Raw genomic sequence first — 21,123 nt, 5'->3', positions numbered from 1 at the left:
TTATGTGCATATTCCTTGATGTTGTTAACAAGACAGGAGGTGAGCCTAGTATTCCACACACAGACACCATGCAAGCATTAGATGCGCTAATGCACAAAACACAACATTTCCTTATCATGTGTGAATGACCCGCTGACACTTCAGATCATGAATTCACAGTGTTTGTTAACAACACAGCGCACTTTTTTGTGCTAGAGGACAATCTCTGGCAAAGGGAATCCCACAGGAAACACCAGCTCATTCTGCAGCCACAGAAGTGCTGCTGTGTTTTCAAGGAAGTGCACAATGACCTCAGGCACAAAGGCATTTATATTATATGCACACTGTGGATAACACAACTTGGCTAGATACTTGTTAGAATATCTAGCCATTATATGTCTACTAGTCCTGCCTAGCTGCTACACTTGCAAGCAAGAATGTTCAACCCAAGGGATCTGCTGTCTAGTCAAGTTCAATAATCAGTACTATGCAAAAGGGTCAAAAGTCCAAAGGTCAGGAATCAAGTCCAAAGGTATGGGGCACAGTCCGATGCTGTCATATGCCATTCTGGACCCTCAACTCTAAATCTGCTTCTCCAGACATCCAGATCCAAGATCCAGATCTCCAATGATCTGATCTATCTTTATCTTCCTTCCAGAATCCAAACTCTATATCAGCACCCAACCCCATTTAGACTTCCCCTGTCTCTGGACTCTGGTTAACTATGTTTCCCTTTTGATTATTGATCTGTTACATACATTTCATTTCTGATGTGCATTATTTGTGATCCATCCTACTTACTAATAGACTTTGCATATGCTTCATACATAGCCTTTGTGTCTGCTGACTGATTCCTATATGATACCTACAGTATATAGACCTCCTGTAACTCTTGGAAATACTTCAGTTCGAATATCATCTTAGTTCCTGCTCATTCCTGTGTCCTCCGGACTTGAGCCAAGTCTCTTGTCACATTCTGAGTCTTAGGATTGCATCCTAGACTACATCTCCAGCTCTACCTTAGGGTAGTCTATCCCCTGTTAGTTTCTAGTCTGGACTTCATCTGGATTAGCCTTATCCACTTGTCCAAATAACATCCAGACATTCATTGGATTTATCTCATGTTTCAGATCCAGATGTCCATTATCCACCCTAGTCACATCCTGGAAACCCCAGACAACTATTCTAGCCCTCAGAAATTAAGGGCACATACTTGGGAAAGGGGCACAGCATATAAACTGAGGCCAAGCCCTTGTGATCCAACCCCCTTGAGCACACAACCTTAACAGATGCATGGGAAATTGGGTCTGCAGGTGTGGAGATGCAAAGATGGTGGAAGATAAGGGAAAGGAAGGGAAAGCATCAGGACTAGTTTGGAGATGTCAAGGAAGATCAAGTGAATGAACAACAATCATATTGGGTCAAGGAGAGCAGGTAAACAGGTATATTAGCCAGGGGTAACTCTAAGGACAGGTATGGGGTGACCAGTATCAAGGATTTCTCTCTCCTACTAAGTGATGATTGTGATTCTGGTCGCCCAACCCTATATAACTATCTATGTGAAAGTCTGGAGTCCATAGGTGAAAGTAGTAGCAAAAACTGCAGGTCTGATAATATGTAGGTAAAAGGCCATGAGGTACTGTGGCCAGTGGGAATCCATGTAATAATGCTGTCTACTCAATCAGTAATGAGAAATAACTGACTACGCACCAGTAGGGATAAGCACAACTGGACTGGACACAGTAGGACAAGTGCACAGGATCTCTGGGTGGGTCTAATGCATTAGAGATGCAGAGATGGCAGGAAAGTGTCAGAGTGGGTAGGAGATGTGCAGACTGGATGGGGATCACAGAATAGGGTCCTAACAGGCCAGCCTGAACATGATCATCACAACACTTTCAATACTTGAAATCAATATGACTGGCAGAAGCATATGTGGTCATGGTTGGAAGCAAAGAAATTTCTGACTCTGCCTATAGCTGCTCATGCCACCATCATACAGTTGTGATGTATTTATTGTAAAGTGGACCAAATACTGGTTACCAAATGGGCTCTAAAGCAAGTGTACTTTGGCCTTGTGAGTCTTAAGCTCCAAGCTTTATGTAGTGCTTCTAGGGCTGCAATGGCGAGGTGTAGGCTTGGGTTTCAATCAGATGAAAATGCTTGTTGATCATTGTTGGTGTGCTTTAAATGGGGCATAAATGTCATTATTTGAAGTTTTGAACACAGGAACAAGTATACTCACAGCGAGGAGATCAAGGAACAATTTGACATGTTCCCATTCATCATTCTATAGCTCTAACTACTAATCTTCTTCTGCTTCTCTAGGTTTGGCTCCTTCAGGCACATTTCATAGATAAATGTATTGATGTACTGTAGGTGACACATTGTAAATTTTAATGCTGCAAATACATTAATACTCACCTTTTGCTGCACTTCTGCATGCTCTAACATGGTGTATGTTGATGACCATTGGATTGGTATGTTGAGCAGCAATTGCAGGGGGCATTTTGCACCTTCTCAGATCTGAATTTCCTTGAAAAGCTGCTTGCGCTGGGCTAATGATCATTCCTGTTCATTCTGTTCAGTTAGTCATTTGAATAAATCACTCAAATGAGTCCAACTTCATCCCAATTGTGACCAATAGTACTTGGCATGTGGTCTTCAGGGCTTGCAGGGTTGTAGTGTTTTGTTTTTGTGTGAGTCTTGATGAGCACCTGTGTTACAAGGTTGATAATGTGGGCAAGACACCTAGCACAATATCAAAATGAATATATCTAAAGCTATGACAAATTATGCACCAGATGCAGCATCCCTTTGCATCAAATTCCTTACCAGTCTTCTTTGTAATCTGACTTGAAAACTCATTCATCATTGAGTCATTATTTGTTGCATTATCACAGGTGATGTGTCCAATCTAAACACATGGTGAGTAATGCAAACACTGGTAGGATATAACATTACCTTGTGTGAAATTTCAAGGTGATCAATGGTTTTGAAAAGTACCTGACCTAGATGCCATCCATTGTGGGAGTTATTGAGCCTTGTAAAGCCAAATAGAGCACTTTTGAGTACCCATACTCCAGACAATGGCTCTTCAATCCAGTGACCAGAGACAGCAAAGTATCCATCAATATTGGAAGCTTGTCATGCATCACATGTATTGCTGATTTCACTTTTCATGGCATCACTCTAGTTAAAAATGAGTGGTAGTATCATTCAAACAAGAAATGAAAACTCACATTGAGCTGTGTCCAAAGATATTTCATCTGCTTCTTGAACATCTCAATAATATTGGTGCATGTGACCTTTTGATCTGGAATTTCAATGCTGTTTGTAGATCATGATGCTACATGAATCATGTGGTGAAAGGACAGGTGCTCCAATGCTTGAATTGGCTATGGTTGTCAGTGAGAGAGTGTAATAGTACTATGTAAATTTAACATACCTGGTCAGTAGAATCAACCATTCTGTTGCTGCCTCATATAATACCTGGTCAGTGTATGGCAGCACATGCTCTGCCTTTAGTGGTTGCTCATACAGATGACTATCAAGGCCAGTTTTACTAGGACTAGCATCCTGGATGGCATCACTTTGATGCTTCACGACAGCCTTGGGAAGCATTGATTTGAACTTGCTGTCCAGGGCCCATTTATTGTAGGTGAGCTATGGACATTCAGTTAGCATTGCAGTTGTTAGACATATCAACACTTACCTCATGGTCCTTTTCAGGGTGTCAACAGCATGTTGACAGGTCCTTCACAAAGTGTTTGTGTGGACCCTTCTTTGAGCACAAGGTGCAATCATGATAGGTATGAGGATTGCCATCAATGCCAGGTATAGAATATTTTGCACTAAAAAATGATCAACATCCTGACCCTTCCTATCATGCTTTGGCTTGATTTCATCATTAGAGAGGCTTGTGATATTGATGGCAGCTAGAAATCCATCATCATTGACAGGATCTATATCTGCATGTGAATTTTCAAACATACAGTGAGTGACTAATGTAAATAATATTTGAAACTTACCTTTATTTTTCTTCTTCTGGCATGTAGGCTGCTCTGCAGCAGGTGCAGGATGGCTCTCTTCTGAGTCAGAACTAATGATCACAGATTGATGAGACTTTTTCACCACTGAAAAGACTGTTAAGTGAATGAAGTCACAATGCCAATAATACTTATTTTTTGGTGGTTTTGGAGCAGCTGAACAATCTGTGTCATCTGCACTACCAAAAGAGTCAGTATTTTGAGATCTCTTGGCAAGGGTGACAGAGTGGGAACTTAAAACTGCTGGTGCTGTGGTACTAGCTGCTATTAAGCCTTGCAATGCAGGCCTGGCATCCTTGGCTCACTTGAGGGCAACAGCCTCAAGGTGAGCACTCAGTTGAGGTGTGGCAGAGTTAGAAGCATCCATTAACCTCTTGGAGGGTGCAGAAATCCATTTGGGCCACACTGAGGCCACTGGATTGAGTGACAGCAGCATTACATGACTGATAGCACCAACATTGTGGGTATTGTCATATCCCACAATCTGGACACACGTTCCATCATATTCCCACGCCTTTTGAGCCTATGTCCAGACCCCACTTCATAACCAACTCATTCCCAGATCCTCTTCTGCTGTGTGCTCCACACCTCAGCAGGATCAACTACACTCCAGATTTACCCCTAAGCTCCAGACCATCAGATCTCCACTGTTAGCCTGATCCATACCCCCCTGTCTCATCCACCCTATGCACACTCCATCCAGCAAGACATCCAGACTTCACCTTGTCTTGGATTCCAGGACTATATCCACCTTCTCATATCCAAGTCCTGTATCCACCTTGTCTTCCAGATCCCCAGATCTCCAGACCTCTGGATATTAACTCCGGACCTATTCCCACCCTCTGTCCAATATCCTGTGCCCTATCCCCATTTAGACATCTCTGCCTTTCCAGCATTTGGTTACCTCCTGTTCCATCTTGCTTATTAATCCTTGTATGAGTCTTCATCTCCAAGTTCATTTAGTTATGTTCTATCTTACTTACTAATGTGTTTCCACATGCTCATACATAGCCTTGCTCCTTTGCTTACTGATCCCCTCAGATAGTCTCCAGTATATAACCCCTGTAGATACTCCTATAGTTTCCTCAGTTTGAATATCATCTTAGATCCTGTTCTATCTGCCCAATCATCTTCTGGACTTCAGTCCATCTGAGTCTTATCCTTTTCCATAAGGCCTAGGGATGGATTCCCTAGGCCAGAATTCTGGACCTTCAGATTTGTCCCCTATGTCTCTGTCCCAAGTCTAGGGATTGCTTCCCTAGGCTGGAGTCTTGCCTTTCTGGCACTTACCCTCTCTCCAGACTTTGGTCCACTTCCTGTCTCTCCAACTCTACCTAAAGGTAGTCTACCTCTGTTTGCTTCTACAGTGTGTTATGAACTCAGATAGAGCGTTGTTCCAATAAAGGAATCAAGATCAAGGTCAATCAAGGACTAAGCCTTATTGAGTCAATGCCTCCCTCAGGAGCAATTGTCTAGACTTCCACAGGATCTAGAGTTGAAATGGAACAATGGCTAGCCTCCTTCCCAAGGAGCTAGAGTTCAAGTTATCAGAGAGAACTGAGTAGATTCAAGTTAGAGAAAATACAAGTGGTAACTAGGGTTTATATACATAAAGGAATTGTGCACAGACCAAGCTGGGCAAAGGGTAACTAGTACTGGAAATGGAAGGTTCATGGGAAAACAAGGTATGAGTCAGAGATAAGAGAGACCGTGAGGAAACAGCACAGTGAAAAGGAAGTGTTAGAAGTACAGCCATATAGGAGTCCACAGTGATGATGAGAAAAAGAGTGGGGCACTGTAACACATTGGATGAAGTCCAATGTAGCCCCTATTCCTTCCAGACCTCCGGACATCCTGTCCTGTGCACCTCCAGGTGTCCTATCCTTTGGACATCCTGTCCTCCAGACCTTCAGTCCTCCTGTTCTCCTGTCCTCCAGACCCCCTACCCTTCCATCTCGTTTCCTGTAGAAGTACTACCTTGCAGTGGGAACTCTCCTGAGCACTTCCTGCATTCCTCTAGAACTCTCCTGCACTCCTCCAGAAGTCCTCTAGCACTTTCCACCAGAGTAGCCAGCCTCTGGAAGTCCTTCAGACTTCATCAGACCATCATTAGACTTCCTCTGAAATGAAGGGCACATACTCAGGTAAGGGGCACAGTGTACGAGCTGAGGCCAAGCCCCTCTGAGTCAGTCTCTCTCTTCTTTGAGCAACATGGTTCTTAACAGTTATGAATCTCAATTTGGGCAAAAATGAACTGTACAGTTAATGCCAGAATGGACTGAGAGACTTACAGATATATATATGTACATTAGTCTATCTTTAGCCCAGGCCTGCAGAAGTTGTGGGCCTGGCCCTCAGCCCTCATCAGCCCACTCATAGGGCTGGACTAGGTGGGCCTGTGGGCCTGAGCCCTGGCCCTTCACATCACTACAGGTATGGCCTCTGGTACCCAGGGATTTACCCATGCAGATCCCTCATATGATAGCAACAGTGTGGATAAATTTGGTGGAAAGGGATAGGAGTGGTTGAACAAGTTTATGTTATTCATGTTCAACAAGGACACAGCAGATGTGATACAGTACTAGCAGTCTGTTAAGGTTGCATGCTCAAGGGGGTCAGATTACAAGGGCTTGGCCTCAGCTCGTATGCTGTGCCCCTTTCCTAAGTATGTGCCCTTAATTTCTGGGGGCTAGAGCAGTTGTCCAGAGTTTCCAGGGATTTGACTAGGGCAGACAACAGATGTCTGGATCTGAAATGTGAGATAAATCTGATGGATATCCAGATGTTACCTGGGCAAGTGGATAAGACTAATCTGGATGAAGTCCAGACTAGAAACTAACAGAGGATAGACTACCTTAAGGTAGAGTCAGGAATGTAGTCTAGGATGCAATCCTAAGACTCAGAATATGACAAGAGACTTATCTCAAGTCTGGAGGACACAGGAATGAGCAGGAACTAAGATGATATTTGAACTGGAGTATTTCCAAGAGTTACAGGAGGTTTATATACTGTAGGTATCATATAGGGATCAATCAGCAAACATAAAGGCTATGTACAAAGCATATGCAAAGTCTATTAGTAAGTAGGACGGATCACAAATAATGAACACCAGAAATGAAATGTATGCAATGGATCAATAATCAGAAGGGAAACATGGTTAACCAGAGTCCAGAGACAGGGGAAGTCTAAATGGGGTTGGGCACTGATATAGGGCTTGGATTCTGGAAGGAAGATAAAGATAAATCAGATCATTTGAGATCCAGATCTTAGATCTGGATATCCAGAGAAGCAGAATTAGAGTTGAGAGTCTGGAATGGCATATGACACAGTCAAGGTACAGTTGTGGACAAGCACACTCTGCAAATCTGGACATTACCAAAAATTGATTCCATTCAAGGGTTTCAGAGGCCAAAAATTTGGTGCACCCCTTTAAAAAATTCCTAAATTCATGAAAAATATGCCAATCACTTCCTTTTGATGTCTTGTATGTGATTCCACTAAAATATAATCCTGACCAAATTCTGGTGCAGAGGGTACCTTGGACTGCTCTTGGACCCCCAAAAGGGGTACATAACATTGCTTAAACTGCTCAAAAATCTGGTGCACCAAAAGCCTTGTGGGAAATTTTCCAGAGAAGTGTTTTTAGATGTATTTTCACTACCTGAGTTTGAATCTGGCCTTGGTTTGGCCTTAAAAAATTCACCTGCAGGCCCTACAAAATTTATGGACTTTGCTTGTCCACAAGTGTAACATATGCATTCAGATGGAGCAGTCAGCCACAACTTGAATGTTCCTTAACTCAATGTCATCAATTTGATATTTTCAACTGCCCATTTTGATACTTATATGACATCAACTGAAGTATCATATTATATGATGAGAATTCCAAAAAAAATCTTAGCAAAAACATCCTATCTATAAAGTAAGGTGGAAGGGCATGGGAGGGTGTGGCATGCTCATGTGAAAGCTACATTTTGCCACATGGGATCCTTTGTTTGGAAGTCTCGTGTGGTTTTTTCAAGCACTGACATCCTCTGCTCCGATCCAAGCATGCGCTGTTCAACTGTCCCAATTTTATTTGACTGCGTGCATGTCTTCCATTGGCCAGAATTTCATATTGTGGGACCACATGTGAGTTCCCATTGCTAAGTTGACTTGAATGTGTTGACAGCCACCCCTCTGCAGCTCTCAACAGGCTCCAGGCTGCCCACCACTGCCTGCATAGTCTGTGGTGCAGTTTTCTGCTTTGTCAGACAATGGGTGAGTCATTCCATCATGTACTAATGAGACAAATATTGAAAAAAATCCTTCTGTAGTTCCCCTTGCACCCAGGCCTTGCTTCCTCCCCTTCAGCATGGCTATGCTGCCCTGCCACCTTCCTTGCCTTCCTACTCTGTTGACTGGGAGGCCCAAATGCACCACAACTACCACAACCAGTTTCATGCTTGGCTCCAGTGTCACAAGCTCAATGATCCTTAAAGTAAGACAGCCTGTCGAGAGTGCAGAGGATGCATGATCTCTCCAAGGACACTGCAAGGATCCAACAAACCCTGGAGAGGAGCAAAGAGGAGCATGAGCACTGGATGAGTAAGGAGCAGAAGAAGTTGCAGAAGATGGTTGATAAGGCAAAACAAAAGCAACTCATCAGGGACTGGAAGGACTGGTGGCGTAATAAAAAGGCATGGTCAAGTTGTCAGGCCCAGGTTGATGCCTATGACAAGCTACTCCATCAGGCACCAACACCAGGTTGGAAGTTGCCACCAGGCTGGAAGTGCCCTCCCCCACCCTCAGGAAAACTCTTTTGATAGGTTTCTCTTAGATTGTTTATATTTGGACTATCAAAGAATCTGAACTTTGTCATTTTAAGAATCATGTTATTTGTTTCAAAATCTGCTATAATCATTAGGATGCAGGGATGGGAGGACAGGAGAGCATGGAGAGGAGAGAATGAGGGGATGGGAAAATGGAAGATGGGAGACAGGAGGAGATGGGAGATGGGAAACAAGAAATGGGAGGTATCAAATGTGACTCAAGATAGCATCCAAGATTAGTTGTTGAGTAACTAACAGATCATACTTTTAAATTTGTAATACTGCTGCTCAAAAATGTATTTTTTTTCAGAATCCACTATGGTTATTACTAAGTCCAGGTGCCACAGGCACCTACCAAAGGAGTGCTTTGCACTCCTTTGCCTTACTGTGCCAAAGGCAGTGACTATGAGTATTAGGATGAAGCCAAGGCCAGGAAGCCAAAAAGGAGCACTTCACGCTCCTTTTGCTTCCTGTGCTGAAGGCACAACGGGTGTGAAGCTAGTCTATAAAGTAGGATGCAATGGGTGGGAATTGTCTTGCCAGCTCATATGGCTTTTGCATAGATACACTTAGATACACTTAAGAATGCTTAGCTCGCTTAAACCTCTTTTTGGGAATCTCGCGTGGCTTTCTTGCATGGCCCAGTCATGGGTTTTCGAGCTCCAACTTAATACTGTTGCCCGTTCAAGTGCAGCACATGTCAATAAATAATTGATGAAAAATTGAATGAGAGAACAGGGGAATGGGGGAACAGACCAAAAGTGCTCGCTCCACTCACACCTTTGGCCCATTCCCCCATTCCCCTGTTCTCTCATTCAATTTTTCATCAATTATTTATTGCACATGCTAGGATGCAGCCAAGGCCAGGAAGCCAAAAAGGAGTGCGAAGCGCTCCATTTGCTTCCTGTGCCAAAGGCACAACAGGTGTGAAGCTAGTTTTGTATTAATATGCAAATTTGTTGAGATGTCATACTAAGTCACGTGATGAACTGGTGTATGGAGTGAGGTCTTTATTGAGCTAGAAGCCTAGAACCACATCTAATTGCCACCCTGTGCACCACTGAGCGGCCGGAACCAAGACAGTACAAGCAATACAACATTATGGATACTCTGCAGAGTGCCAGGAATATGTACAATTCACTACGGTATCATATGTAAATGTGAGGAATCAATAAGTGAGCGAACTATGCAAACAAACACTGTCGAAAGCGATTTTGCGGCGATAATAACAAGAGAAGGGGTTATCATAAAATGGAAGACTAACTTAGTTGGTACAGTACGGGACAACGGAACGCCTAGGAAGTTTTCGGGAGAGATATGGATGCAGTCTGCATGCCTGAAGGACCATTCGTACGGGACTGAGTTTGGCGCTTAACTTGTGCTTCCATTTTGATACGTTGCTTTCGGACATCGTCATCTTTCAGCTTCATCATTATAGCTTGATTAAGGAATGCGTCTGCTGTCGAGGGCAGACATCCGAGAGGCGGATGAACAAGGTATTCCATAGCAGTTTCTTCCGATGTGGCTTGTAAGAGCAGATGTCGCACGCATTGAACGAGCGCAAGCCCAACACGAAACAAAAGAGTGACGCCTAATACAAGTATAAATAGGACGAACGATGGAAAAGTATGCCACGTACCTTCATACAAGAAAACGTCCCAGATACGGTGAAGATAATCAACAGGCAACGTTCCGACAAATAGGGTAGAGAACCTGTGCGAGATCAGAAAACATGGAACCCCAGAGGTGCGTATTGATACGAACCAAGACTTTGCTATCGCGCTGGGGGGGATACTAAACGTGACATAGAGCTTTTTGCACACGGCAGGATCATTAACTTCAATGGCTTTGCTGAGCAATGCAGCATCGACTTCCAACTGAATGGTATTGGCCGAGAAGTACGGACGAAGATGGGCGTCCATCATCGAAGCGAATATCCAAAAAGCATCCTCTTCGGGTGATAGCAACAACAGATGGCCAGCTATGGAAGTTAGTCCTGACAACCCCACATCATATCAATCAGCAACGATACGGCGCTCGGACACAACGAAGATGTACCTGAGGTATATTGGATATCTGGCACCATATTGAGATAGGCCTGCAGGAGTGATACTAAAGGACCATCGAAATGATGCAGTTGCGTCTGATCAGGGAAATATGTTTTTGCATCCTTCTCGATATCTGCAAAAGCAGGGACTCTTTGCCTTTTTCCCAGCTGCGCATACACGCCGGGAATCGCGCGAGCTTTACTGTCGCTGAGATGACACCACACCAAGTATCGCACTGACGAAGGCACTCCGTCCAACAAGAGACGCTTGACCTTCTTGTTCCTGCGTGCTTGAGATGGCGGTACCATAGGCAGGAGGGCCATCCACCTGACCTCACGCTGGCGATGGGCATCTATTGAGATAGGTGACTCCACTGGCGGGGTACCCGACGAGATCGCATCGGGGAACAGGGGGGACCGTGGAGCGCTCGAATGCATTGACGCAGCATCGCCCTGCATGATACTGGGGGAATCGAGGTATACTGCATCAGCATCACGTCCAGCATACGAGGATTCTTGACTGGAGCGACCCAACGACGCTTGCGGTAAAGTTGGTTTCACAAGTTCAAAGTCCATGTCTTGTACTTGCACAGTTTCGCTTTCCTGGTTATCCAACGAAGACGTCACGCTCACGGCATCGTCAAGCTTCGATTTGATGTTCATCTTACCACGAAGTGCGGGGAGACTGAGCTTTCCCCGAAGTTGGACTTCGTGTGTAAGGGGCGATGACCGCGCTGATTGTGAGTGCCATTCCGCAATGGGAGGTGGAGATGCCATTTGAGAACGTGAATCGGTAGAATCAGAACTTTGTCGAGGAGGCACACTATCGATAGAGTTCTTCCTCGGTGTGTCCGATGACCCTTGACGAACATTGGTCACCCAGGGATGCGGCGAAGCAACGTTGTTAGTTGACACTGATGTGCGTCCTGTCATCGCAGATGCCGGCGATGCGTCCTTGTCACGATCGCTGAGGTTACTCGGACTAAAGCTGGGCACAGGGCTAGCCGAAGAGCCACCTGTAGACGGAGGCTGCAACCCGAACTTCGTGACACTTGGAATAGGGGATGACTGCTGGAAACCAGGGGAGACTGGTGACTTGAGCTGGCCTGCATTGGGTGATGGAGTATCGGTGGAAGAAACAACAGTATTGTGACTTCGTTCACGATTCAAGTTGCCATTCTGTATGGAAAGAGGTGAGGGAATGTGACGTGCCCTCAAAGAAGCTGGGAGACCATTTGGCGTGGGTGCAGACCTAGATGCAGGCTGCGAAGAAGGGGAAGGGGTGGAAACAGAGGCGGCAGTCACAGATACACTTTGCGCCTTGAACACTGGTTCTTCACGGCTACATCGCTCATCAGCTTCGACTCCTCATCACTGTTCAAGATAAACTCACCTTCGCTCAGGCGAAGCACCAACATCTCCAGTTTCCCCAAAGCCCGAAAATGACCTTGATCTCGGTCGGGCAGCGCCCACCTGCGGAACAAAATTCGGGCGCAAAATTGGAGCCACGGGCGTACTACTACTCGTAGTTGGCTCTTGCACACTTGCAAGTGTCGCCGCTGACCGCCGAGGCAGCCTCAGTGGTGAAGTGCTAGTTGGATGAGCGCTTGGATTTGGACTGGTATCCTTCGCACCGCTAGGTGGTGGTGGCCCACGAAGAGGTCCAACAGCTGCAGATGCAGCCGAGCTCCTTCGTATCGGAGCAGAGACCGTTGCAGCACGAACAGGCGGTACAGGGGCCATAGACGGAGGAGCTGTTACGCCTGGACGAGCCACGCGACCTTGTAATGGTGGAAGTGGGTCCGTTGAGAACAAGATAGGTACGGGACCGGTACTCGAATTCAAATCAGGCTCACAGCGAGCATACAGCGTCACCGGCAGCCTGCGCACGCCAGTACCAACACCAGGACCAAGGGAAATACTCCTGAGGTGGCGGAGAACTTGAACGGAGAATGCTGTGGTATTGGGCGGTAGCTGCACGAGGGGCATTGACCCAGGGCTTGCAGTAGGATGCTGGGCTCGTGCATACATGGGACCCAGCCCCTGGCTGCCTGGAGCTATCTTGGGAGCATTGGGATGAGGGAGGAATATCGATGTACGTGAGAAGGGGTGAGGTGCCTGGTTGGGCTGCTGGGGACGCAGGGTCGAAGATGGTGGCGCGTCTCGGCTTAAAGGTGAGTTCCCTGCCGATGGTGCGCCTGGACTCGGTGGTGACGAAGTGACAGGGGTAAGTGACACACCAGATATTGGTGGAGATGGTGATCCTGGTGTGAGTGCTGCAGGTGCCCGAGGCATAAGCGCAGATGGCACGCCCGTCGTCGATGGCAAGAGCGACGCTGGAGTAACAGTGTGTCCTGTGGAAGCAGTCCCAGTCTCGCTCGATACAAACGACGTATCCCCCTCAATGCTCACATCCTCATCTACTATAGAATGATCTTCATCGTCATCATCCACCACAAGGCGCATTCCCAGACCAATGCGCTGCTCGTGCCCGTTCTCCGTACGTGTGCGCGGCGCAGATACGGCACTGAACCCATTTGTAGGCAACACAGGCGACCGCAGACTCCCTGCATCTGACTGTAGCCCTCGCGACTTACGAGACGTGTGTCCATCATCCGACTCTGAATACCCAGATGACTGCATTTCTGTCTCTTCCGTATAGCCCGAATGGCGTTCGTTAGCACCAAACGATGCATAGAGCAAGGGCGACACCGGATTTATCGCATGCGGGGGCGCTTTCTCCCCTCCCAAACCCACACCTTCACCCTCACCCTCACTTTCATCTTCCATATCCGTGTTCGTCACTCGCAGCCTGCTAGGTACTCCGGCCGGGACTTGGGGGAACTGCGCGCTGAGTGGGGACAACGCTTGCACCGAATAGGTCGAGAGCGTGCGCGTGGACTCGTGGCCTGCAGAGAACTGGCGTGCAACAGGCGGGCGAAGACGCACCTCTGGGCCGTCGACAGGGCCATGAGGTGTATGGTCTGAGGAGACAGGTGAACCTGGATCTACAGAAGATGTTGACTCGAAGGAGGGCCGTGAGTAGATGGAGGCGGTTGGATGGGTATACATAGATGAGGTATTGGCCCGGTCTGGCTGGCTTTGGCTCGAAGTACTTGAAACGCTGGGCCGTCCACTCGAGATGCCAGAGCGTGATAATGCATCGAAGCTGAGCCTGTCTGGCGAGAAGCTCGGTATGGGAGGGACCTTGCCACCACCAGGGAGAAGAGACATGTGTGCTTTCGACTTCACGGAAGTTGTGGACACGCGCTTAGATGAGAAGCTGTGGCGGGAGTAGCGGTAGTCGTCGTATATGTCAGATGCACGGGCCCAGTAGCCCTCTTCGTCTTCGTCTTCGTCATCGTCATCGTTTTCTTCTTCCCCTTCTTCCTCCTTCTCCTCCCCATCTTCTTCACCTTTGTCTTCACCAATCTCACCTTCCCTCTCTAGGTACTGTCCTGGCCCATCGACCTGCGTCATAGTGTCGTCTTGCATAGTCCCGGACTCGAACGATGCATGTGGCGCATTCCTATTCACCTCATGCTCAACAGCCGGGGACGCAGAAACAGAAGGCGTATACTTGGTCCATGGAATGGGTGTGCTTGCATCCGTCGCAGTGCTCTCCTCCGCTCTCTCACTCAAATCATGTCCTCCCCCTCCTACCTCCAGCCGTGGTCGGCCACCATACCCATTTGCATTTGCATTTTCATCCTCATCATCTTCATCGTCCATCGCAAGTGACTCCAAGCAAACTCAGCCCGATGCCCGTCTCCCCGTCTTCCTCTTCCTCCGCGCCTTCCAGATGGCGGTGCAGCGCAGAAAATTGCGTGCTCTCGTCGTGTTCGTGATCATGGTCATCATCAAGATATAGCGAAGAATCATCTGCGTCCGAGTTCGACTCTGGTGCCGAGGACGCAGTGGACGATGGGGATGGCGGAGATTGTGGTATTTCTCCTGGAGGTGGCGGGAGAGGCGAGCGTGGTGGACTGCTCTTTGCGGGGAGCGTGAAAGATGCCAGGAGTGGCGAACGTGACGGGAGAGGTGAGTAAGCGCGCGAAGTTGTTCCCGATCCAGGTGATGGAAGCGAAGGCGACATCGGCGAGAGCATCGGGCTCGCTGGGAGTCGTGGCGACTTACTGAGGCGCAGCGGAGCCACGGTCAGCCCTTTCGTTGCAGCAGGTCGCAAAATTGGTGGAAGACGATGACGAATTTGAAGTGGGAGCTGAGGTCAAGGAGCCGTACGTCGAGCTTGGATTCAGAAATGTTCCTGACATGGACTCAGAGGCGGATGTAGAAATGGAACCTGACGTAGACTGAGACATCGAAGGTGAATGATTCGACAGAGACCAAAGGAGCTTCTCCACAGATCCTGCGGAGGAAGTGTGTGTCGAGCCTAAAGAAGGAATGGATTGCGCACTCGAGGTAGCTGGGGTGGAGTTTAATGAAGACGTTGGCATTGAATCTATTGACGAAGACGAAAACGAAGTAGGCACTGATTTTGTGCTCGACGAAGCCTGCACTGAACCAGACGAAGACGATGGCACCACTCCGTTCAACAAAAACGAATCCTCGCTCCTACGCCACCCATCGCCATCGGAGAACATGGTCGAGGCGGTGCTTGACGTTGATACAGTTGAGTACACAGACGACCCAGACCCAGACGCTGTCAACTCCTGTGTACGGCCCCTCGTTCGCTCGTATTCCCTGAAGCGCTCAGGGGAGGACGAGTATAGATACATGTCAGGTGAAAGCGGCTTCTGTCTGACCGGCGAGCCCCCGGAACGTGAGTCTGAAGCACTGTCGGCTCTTGCCAATGAACTTCCGGGACGATTTACATTAGAACTGCCTGCCCTTGCGCCGCTGGAGTTCTCCGGCCACGATGGTGATGCTCGCTCAAGTGACATGGGACGTGTATCTGCAACACCAAGGGAGCCTCGTTTTGCCATGATAGGACGCTTGAGCTTCCCGTGAAATTTCACGTCTGTGCCAGAGAAACGTCCCACGACACCTTCGCAGAAGCCCTGGTGGTGAACCGATGTTAGTGGTGTGTCGACCCAAAAGACAGAATAAAATAAATGGGTATGAAAAGATTCAGAAGCATTAAAAACATGGCGAACGTGTAGAGAATGTGGTAAAAACAAGCGGAGACATAGACTGGAACAACAGAGAAGAACACGCACCAAGTAATACCCAATTTCAGGAAGCTGCATCAACACCGTGATTTCATCGTCCTAGGGGCGAGATATATTAGTATTTTGAAAAAAAGCATTCCACGGAGACAGTGATTCTAAGACTCAGATGGGTGCTCCCTCACGGCCCCATTCGAGTAATACGAGATTGTATGTCTCGGTCAAATTATCTTGGCTCCTGGCTGAAACTGGACCCAACTGGATCCTCAACCAAACAGCTAAAACACTACAAGAAAATGAACCGCTGTACTCAAACTCGCGCTCACCTTGAGAAACATGAGATCACCAATTTCCCTTGCGACACAATCCACGGTCGCTGTACAACGCCCAACGCCTCCTTTGGCAGCAAAGCGTGTCCAGCGGGCAAGTTCCTGGGCAGCCATACGCTGCCAGTTGGTGCTTCCGGTGGTGGATACAGTGAATATGAGAACTTTTCAGGTAGAGCAACAGACGTTTTGGTTGGTGTGCGGAGCCAGTGTCACGTTCCCGGGTATGTAACTGGTTATATAGGGATACCACGGATATCAGTCAAACGAAATTGCAGTCGTAGACGATCGTAAACTGTGAAACGAAGAAAAAGGAGTAAGTATGTGTTTCTGTCAAGGTTCGGCCTGACAAGAGTCTAGATCAGAAGACAGGACAGGCACAGATCTGTGGAACATCACAAATCATAGACACCTTAAACGCGGGAGCACACGTGGCAGGACTCACGCTCGGGGCACTCACCTGTGAACTAGCTGTGCTCAACGTCGCCAGAGCTCTCCTCGCTGCTGTGCACAACCGTGACACTGACTCGGAAAAAGAGTTTGAATAATTAAATGAGATTATATAAGCTGTGTTATCCTCGTGCCCTTCCGTAATCAAAATACGTACGAAACCTACTTGGCACCTGCATGATACGTTCTCGTTGTTCCGTGTAGTCGGAATCTTCGAAGCAACGGCGCGGTGCTGAGTTACGTCTGTAGCTGGCCAGCTAGGACTATTCGAAGATTGGTGACTTCCTGCATCGTGTAACAGTGTTACAGTCTTTGTTTAGTAGCCGAATAGCCGACAATGCGGTACCGCATATCAAACTGCAAGTTTTAACTTGCAGTTCCATATGAAGGGGTAGTATCATTGTATCAACTCCATCAGTAAAACGATGAGTATTTGACACGATATAGATTCAGAATTGAGTTCACATCACATTGATCTTGACTTGCTGCCCCCTGGCCCCTGGCAACAGTGTGCATTCTCTCTTGTGTGATCAATTTCTAGAGCACCACTGACGGTCTACCAACATGATTCTATGGTCTGGCTGTGCAGTAGTGTGGCCCCACAGCAGCCTTGTGTCCTCCTGCAAGCACTAGACAGCAAGTGCCTACTCATCCTTCAACTGCATTCCACAACCATTCGGTGAGCTTTCCATAGCAAAATATATCAAAACATCTATCTATCTATCCCATCTTCATCATGTTTTGCACTCTCCATCAATTGGCAGCCTGGATCGTTCCACAACCCAAGTCTTGTCACAGCTTACAATAATTCAAATTTTCATACATTGTCCCTCCAGTTAGCTATTGCTAAGATTATTTCTAACCACACCCTCAAACCCAGTTAGTACTTTCAGTTGATTCATTGCATATTGCAGTATGCAACTTGAACCTTCATCAATAGGTGATGATCAAGGTCAGTGCTTCCATCTCTTTTCCCTCGCAAACTCTCTGACCTATTTGACAGTTCTTGAAGGAATTTGGGCAAGGCTGTCCAAGGTCGCTGTCAAGGGTGCCCAACACAACTCCCATGAATGTCAGCCCCACCCAAAATGTTTGCAAGGGACACAGGTTTATCTCCTCAAATACATCCATGAATTACTAGACAACCCAGAGAAGAATTAACTCATTTGGCTGCATGGCACTACTGGTGTTGGAAAGTCTGCTGTGGCGTTTACAGTAGCTGACAAGATGAAAGATCTAAAAGTAATCAAAGACACAAAGGTCAAGATGTAGCTAGCAGGAACATTCTTTTTCTCACACAAGCACACCAAACACTGCATAGCTGAATATTTCTTTGCAATGTTTGTCTACCAGCTTGTCACTAATTTTCCAAGCATCCAGAAGGATGTGTGCAGAATTATCCACGAAGATCCTGCTCTACTAGATCCAGATGCGCCTCTCTGTGACCAGATGAAGGCTTTCTTTCTTCAACCTCTCCAGAAACTCCAATCCAGATTGCGTGGGTGTCTGCCCTTGTTGTTTATCATCAATGCTCTTGATGAATGCACATCGGAACCCAAGGTTAAAGATCTCATCATTTCCCTTGCATGGGCTCTTCATGAGCCTGATCTGCCCATGACCCACATTCTGCTCACAAGTCGCTCAGAAACATATATCAACAAAGTCTTTCAGAATAACAAGGTATGCCCATTGGTGCGCAAGATACCCATGAGAGCAGGTGGCATCATTTCATTGGACAGCGCAGACATTGACAATGATATCCATATCTTCTTGTGGCATTCCTTCAAAGAGCTGGGATGTCACCATCCCAATTTCCCACAGCCATCAGAGGTTGACCTTGCAAAGCTGGTGAGCTGAGCAGGCAGACACTTCATCATGGCATCTATGATGATGAATTATGATAGACAAAGATCCCCGCGATTGGTTGCAGCTTATGCTCAAGCTCATGAGCAAGCTGCTACCAGGAATGGAGGTGTACAAGTTATACAATTGCATCCTCTCCACATGTGCCAACCCAAAGTGGGCTTACATGCACTTGTCCATTGTCACTGCCCTTGTAGACCCTCTTTCCATCTTGCAAATCTCAATACTTCTTGGCCCTGGTTTGGGAAGGGATGTACAGACAATGTTGGTACAGCTATGGTCTGTCATGGATATCCCCACAGACAACACTCTCCCCATCAATATCTATCACTTGTCCATTCACAACTATGTCTCCAACCCCTCAAACTGTGGCCTCCCTCAAGTATGTGATATTGCATCACCTCACTCCCTACTTGCATGTTCCTCTCTCTGCTTGATGGTGATGGCAATTCTAGCAAGCACAGCTCTCTTAGATGCACTCACAGAACTGCAGGAGCAAGGCAAAGCTATGCAACCCAAGGACCCCCATAGGTTAAAAGACTCATTAGCATTCCTTGTTCAGCCACCAGAGCCACTGTCAGCTGTAATCTGTATGCTGTGGCTTCGAGGAGATCGCACTTCAGACATGGAATCCTGGCTGGGGACTATGGACAGGCACACCTGGCTGCAGAACCAGGCAGGACAAGACTGGCTGCATACAGGAGGACAACAATGGCTGCAGGACCAGGCAGGATGAGACTGGCTGCAGATGCAGGAAGGCCAAGAATGGTTGCAGATCCAGGCAGGATAAGACTGGCTGCAGACAGGAGGACAAAAATGGCTGCAGGATCAGGGAGGATGAGAATGGCTGCAGACCTGGCCAGGACAGGAATGGCTGCAGACCTGGGGAGGGTGAGGCTGGCTGCATACCTGGGGAGGACAGGAGTGGTTGCAGAATCAGGCAGAACAGGACTGGCTGCAGACCCACAGAGGGCAGGACTGGCTGCAGGCACAGGGAGGACAAGACTGGCTCCAGACCCAGGGCAGATGAGACTGGCTGCAGAACCAGGTAGGATGAGACTGGCTGCAGACACAGGGGGGATGGGTCTAGCTACAGGATCAGGGAGGATGAGAATGGCTGCAGACCAAGGGAGGATGAGACTGGCTGCAGACTTCCCATGGTCAAGTGTGGCAGTCCACTCCTGCAGCATCTGTCTGGGTGACAATGGAAGAATTCATGAGGATATCAGAAGCAATCAGTGAGTATATTGTTATTAGCGACTTGCTTTTACTGCCAGCTTTCCAAGTAATTCGGCAGTTCAAGACCTTGCCAGATTTCTTGATGTTTCTGGTGTTCCTGGCATTAAGACACCACCATCATTCCACCTCTGCATTACCAGAAAGTCTTCTTCTACCAGACAGGGAGATAATTCATGCTATGAATGCCTTTGAGAGGTTTGCAAACAAAGCACAGGAACAAAGTCAATCAGCTTCCGACACTCTCAAATGCCTGTCACAACTGGGCTGTACATCTCTCACATGCCCCTCATCCATGGGATGACATGCTGAACCATATATTCCAGGCTTTTTGGAATGATCATATCATCCCCTGGTTGGAAATGGAGTGGTGTTTGAATGGTGTGCAGTCCTGCCTTGTCATGTTATCTGAAGGGCAGAAATTTGTGAAGGTGTGTGTTTCAATGATTCAAGGTAGCCACAACTGATGTTGTTTTATGTTCCATGATATTTAGTGAATTATCTCTTATCTTTAGTCCAGACTCTCGAGCTGTTGATGTGCAGCCCAGCATTAGCAGTCGAATCTGTCACCCCTACCCTCAAGTCCTCTCAACTTTTGAGCAGTGGTGTGTTCAAAGGCCTGGTTGCACTATCATAGAGGTTGCTCATGACTGTAGTTTGATGGTGGGACTATGTATTTTTGCATCTGCTGTTTGGAACAAGCATAATTCACCCATCTTGTAATGTATGGTATTGGGTAGCCTGGTAAAACCACTACATTGCCAGTGTTGTATTGAAGCATAGAAACTGAATCTTCCATCTGACTACAATCAATAGCCATGAATGGACAAGTGAATTCAAGCCAGTGCATGATTTCACGATCTGAAACACCTATACTTTCCATACTGTAGAGTTATGACCGTAACTTCATCACATGTCCCACCCCACAGCGAATCGAACTATTTGATGTGATGGTCACACTAAATTTCGGGGAGTGAAGCTATTTTGTGACACATGGTAAAACAGGAAAAATCGCCAACAAAAAAACCAAAAATTGCTACAGACAGTTAGACACGAGATTCATTCTGAAGGGTCAAAATTGATGGACATGCTGAGAAAAGGCCAAACTCACATGGATTGCAGCTGCCAGGGCGAAGCCAACTTGGATAGGTCACACGTCGCAAGGGCCTACGAAGCTGCGAAGCTAAGTGTGACATAGTCACACCCGAAAGGGTGCGAAGCTACGGTCGTAAC

The 21,123-nt window shown here is 47.2% G+C and overlaps 5 protein-coding genes across 5 annotated transcripts; 2 read left to right on the top strand and 3 right to left on the bottom strand.

Moving 5' to 3' along the window:
• Nucleotides 1-3,337: 3,337 nt before the first annotated feature.
• On the bottom strand, nucleotides 3,338-4,464 carry BJ212DRAFT_1481801 (uncharacterized protein; the record flags this gene model as incomplete). The annotated part of the gene is made up of 6 exons (XM_041340317.1): nucleotides 3,338-3,377; nucleotides 3,428-3,645; nucleotides 3,695-3,703; nucleotides 3,760-3,950; nucleotides 4,011-4,081; nucleotides 4,334-4,464. 6 exons carry the CDS (start codon nucleotides 4,462-4,464, stop codon nucleotides 3,338-3,340), a joined length of 660 nt encoding a protein of 219 aa, XP_041191934.1.
• Nucleotides 4,465-8,382: 3,918 nt separating this feature from the next.
• On the top strand, nucleotides 8,383-9,079 carry BJ212DRAFT_1300414 (uncharacterized protein; the record flags this gene model as incomplete). The annotated part of the gene is made up of 3 exons (XM_041332983.1): nucleotides 8,383-8,508; nucleotides 8,534-8,731; nucleotides 8,942-9,079. The coding sequence occupies 3 exons, from the start codon at nucleotides 8,383-8,385 to the stop codon at nucleotides 9,077-9,079; spliced, it is 462 nt and encodes a 153-aa protein (XP_041191933.1).
• Nucleotides 9,080-10,134: 1,055 nt separating this feature from the next.
• Nucleotides 10,135-11,324, bottom strand: BJ212DRAFT_1447480 (RabGAP TBC; the record flags this gene model as incomplete). The annotated part of the gene is made up of 4 exons (XM_041338403.1): nucleotides 10,135-10,430; nucleotides 10,479-10,552; nucleotides 10,604-10,835; nucleotides 10,898-11,324. 4 exons carry the CDS (start codon nucleotides 11,322-11,324, stop codon nucleotides 10,135-10,137), a joined length of 1,029 nt encoding a protein of 342 aa, XP_041191932.1.
• Nucleotides 11,325-14,818: 3,494 nt separating this feature from the next.
• On the bottom strand, nucleotides 14,819-16,580 carry BJ212DRAFT_341274 (uncharacterized protein). The gene is made up of 2 exons (XM_041342956.1): nucleotides 16,342-16,580; nucleotides 14,819-16,117 (listed from the first exon to the last, which is right to left on the bottom strand). Exons 1-2 carry the CDS (start codon nucleotides 16,456-16,458, stop codon nucleotides 15,020-15,022), a joined length of 1,215 nt encoding a protein of 404 aa, XP_041191931.1. The 5' UTR covers nucleotides 16,459-16,580; the 3' UTR covers nucleotides 14,819-15,019.
• Nucleotides 16,581-17,363: 783 nt separating this feature from the next.
• BJ212DRAFT_1300411 (uncharacterized protein) lies at nucleotides 17,364-19,127 on the top strand (the record flags this gene model as incomplete). Its single annotated transcript, XM_041332982.1, has 7 exons — nucleotides 17,364-17,470; nucleotides 17,706-17,743; nucleotides 17,795-17,863; nucleotides 18,113-18,471; nucleotides 18,493-18,639; nucleotides 18,722-19,036; nucleotides 19,110-19,127. 7 exons carry the CDS (start codon nucleotides 17,364-17,366, stop codon nucleotides 19,125-19,127), a joined length of 1,053 nt encoding a protein of 350 aa, XP_041191930.1.
• Between the last annotated feature and the right edge of the window lie 1,996 nt (nucleotides 19,128-21,123).

This window comes from Suillus subaureus (genome assembly GCF_016647635.1).
Source record: "Suillus subaureus strain MN1 chromosome Unknown BJ212scaffold_20, whole genome shotgun sequence".
Taxonomy (NCBI): domain Eukaryota; kingdom Fungi; phylum Basidiomycota; class Agaricomycetes; order Boletales; family Suillaceae; genus Suillus; species Suillus subaureus.
This window is presented reverse-complemented; position numbering and strand designations above follow the sequence as displayed.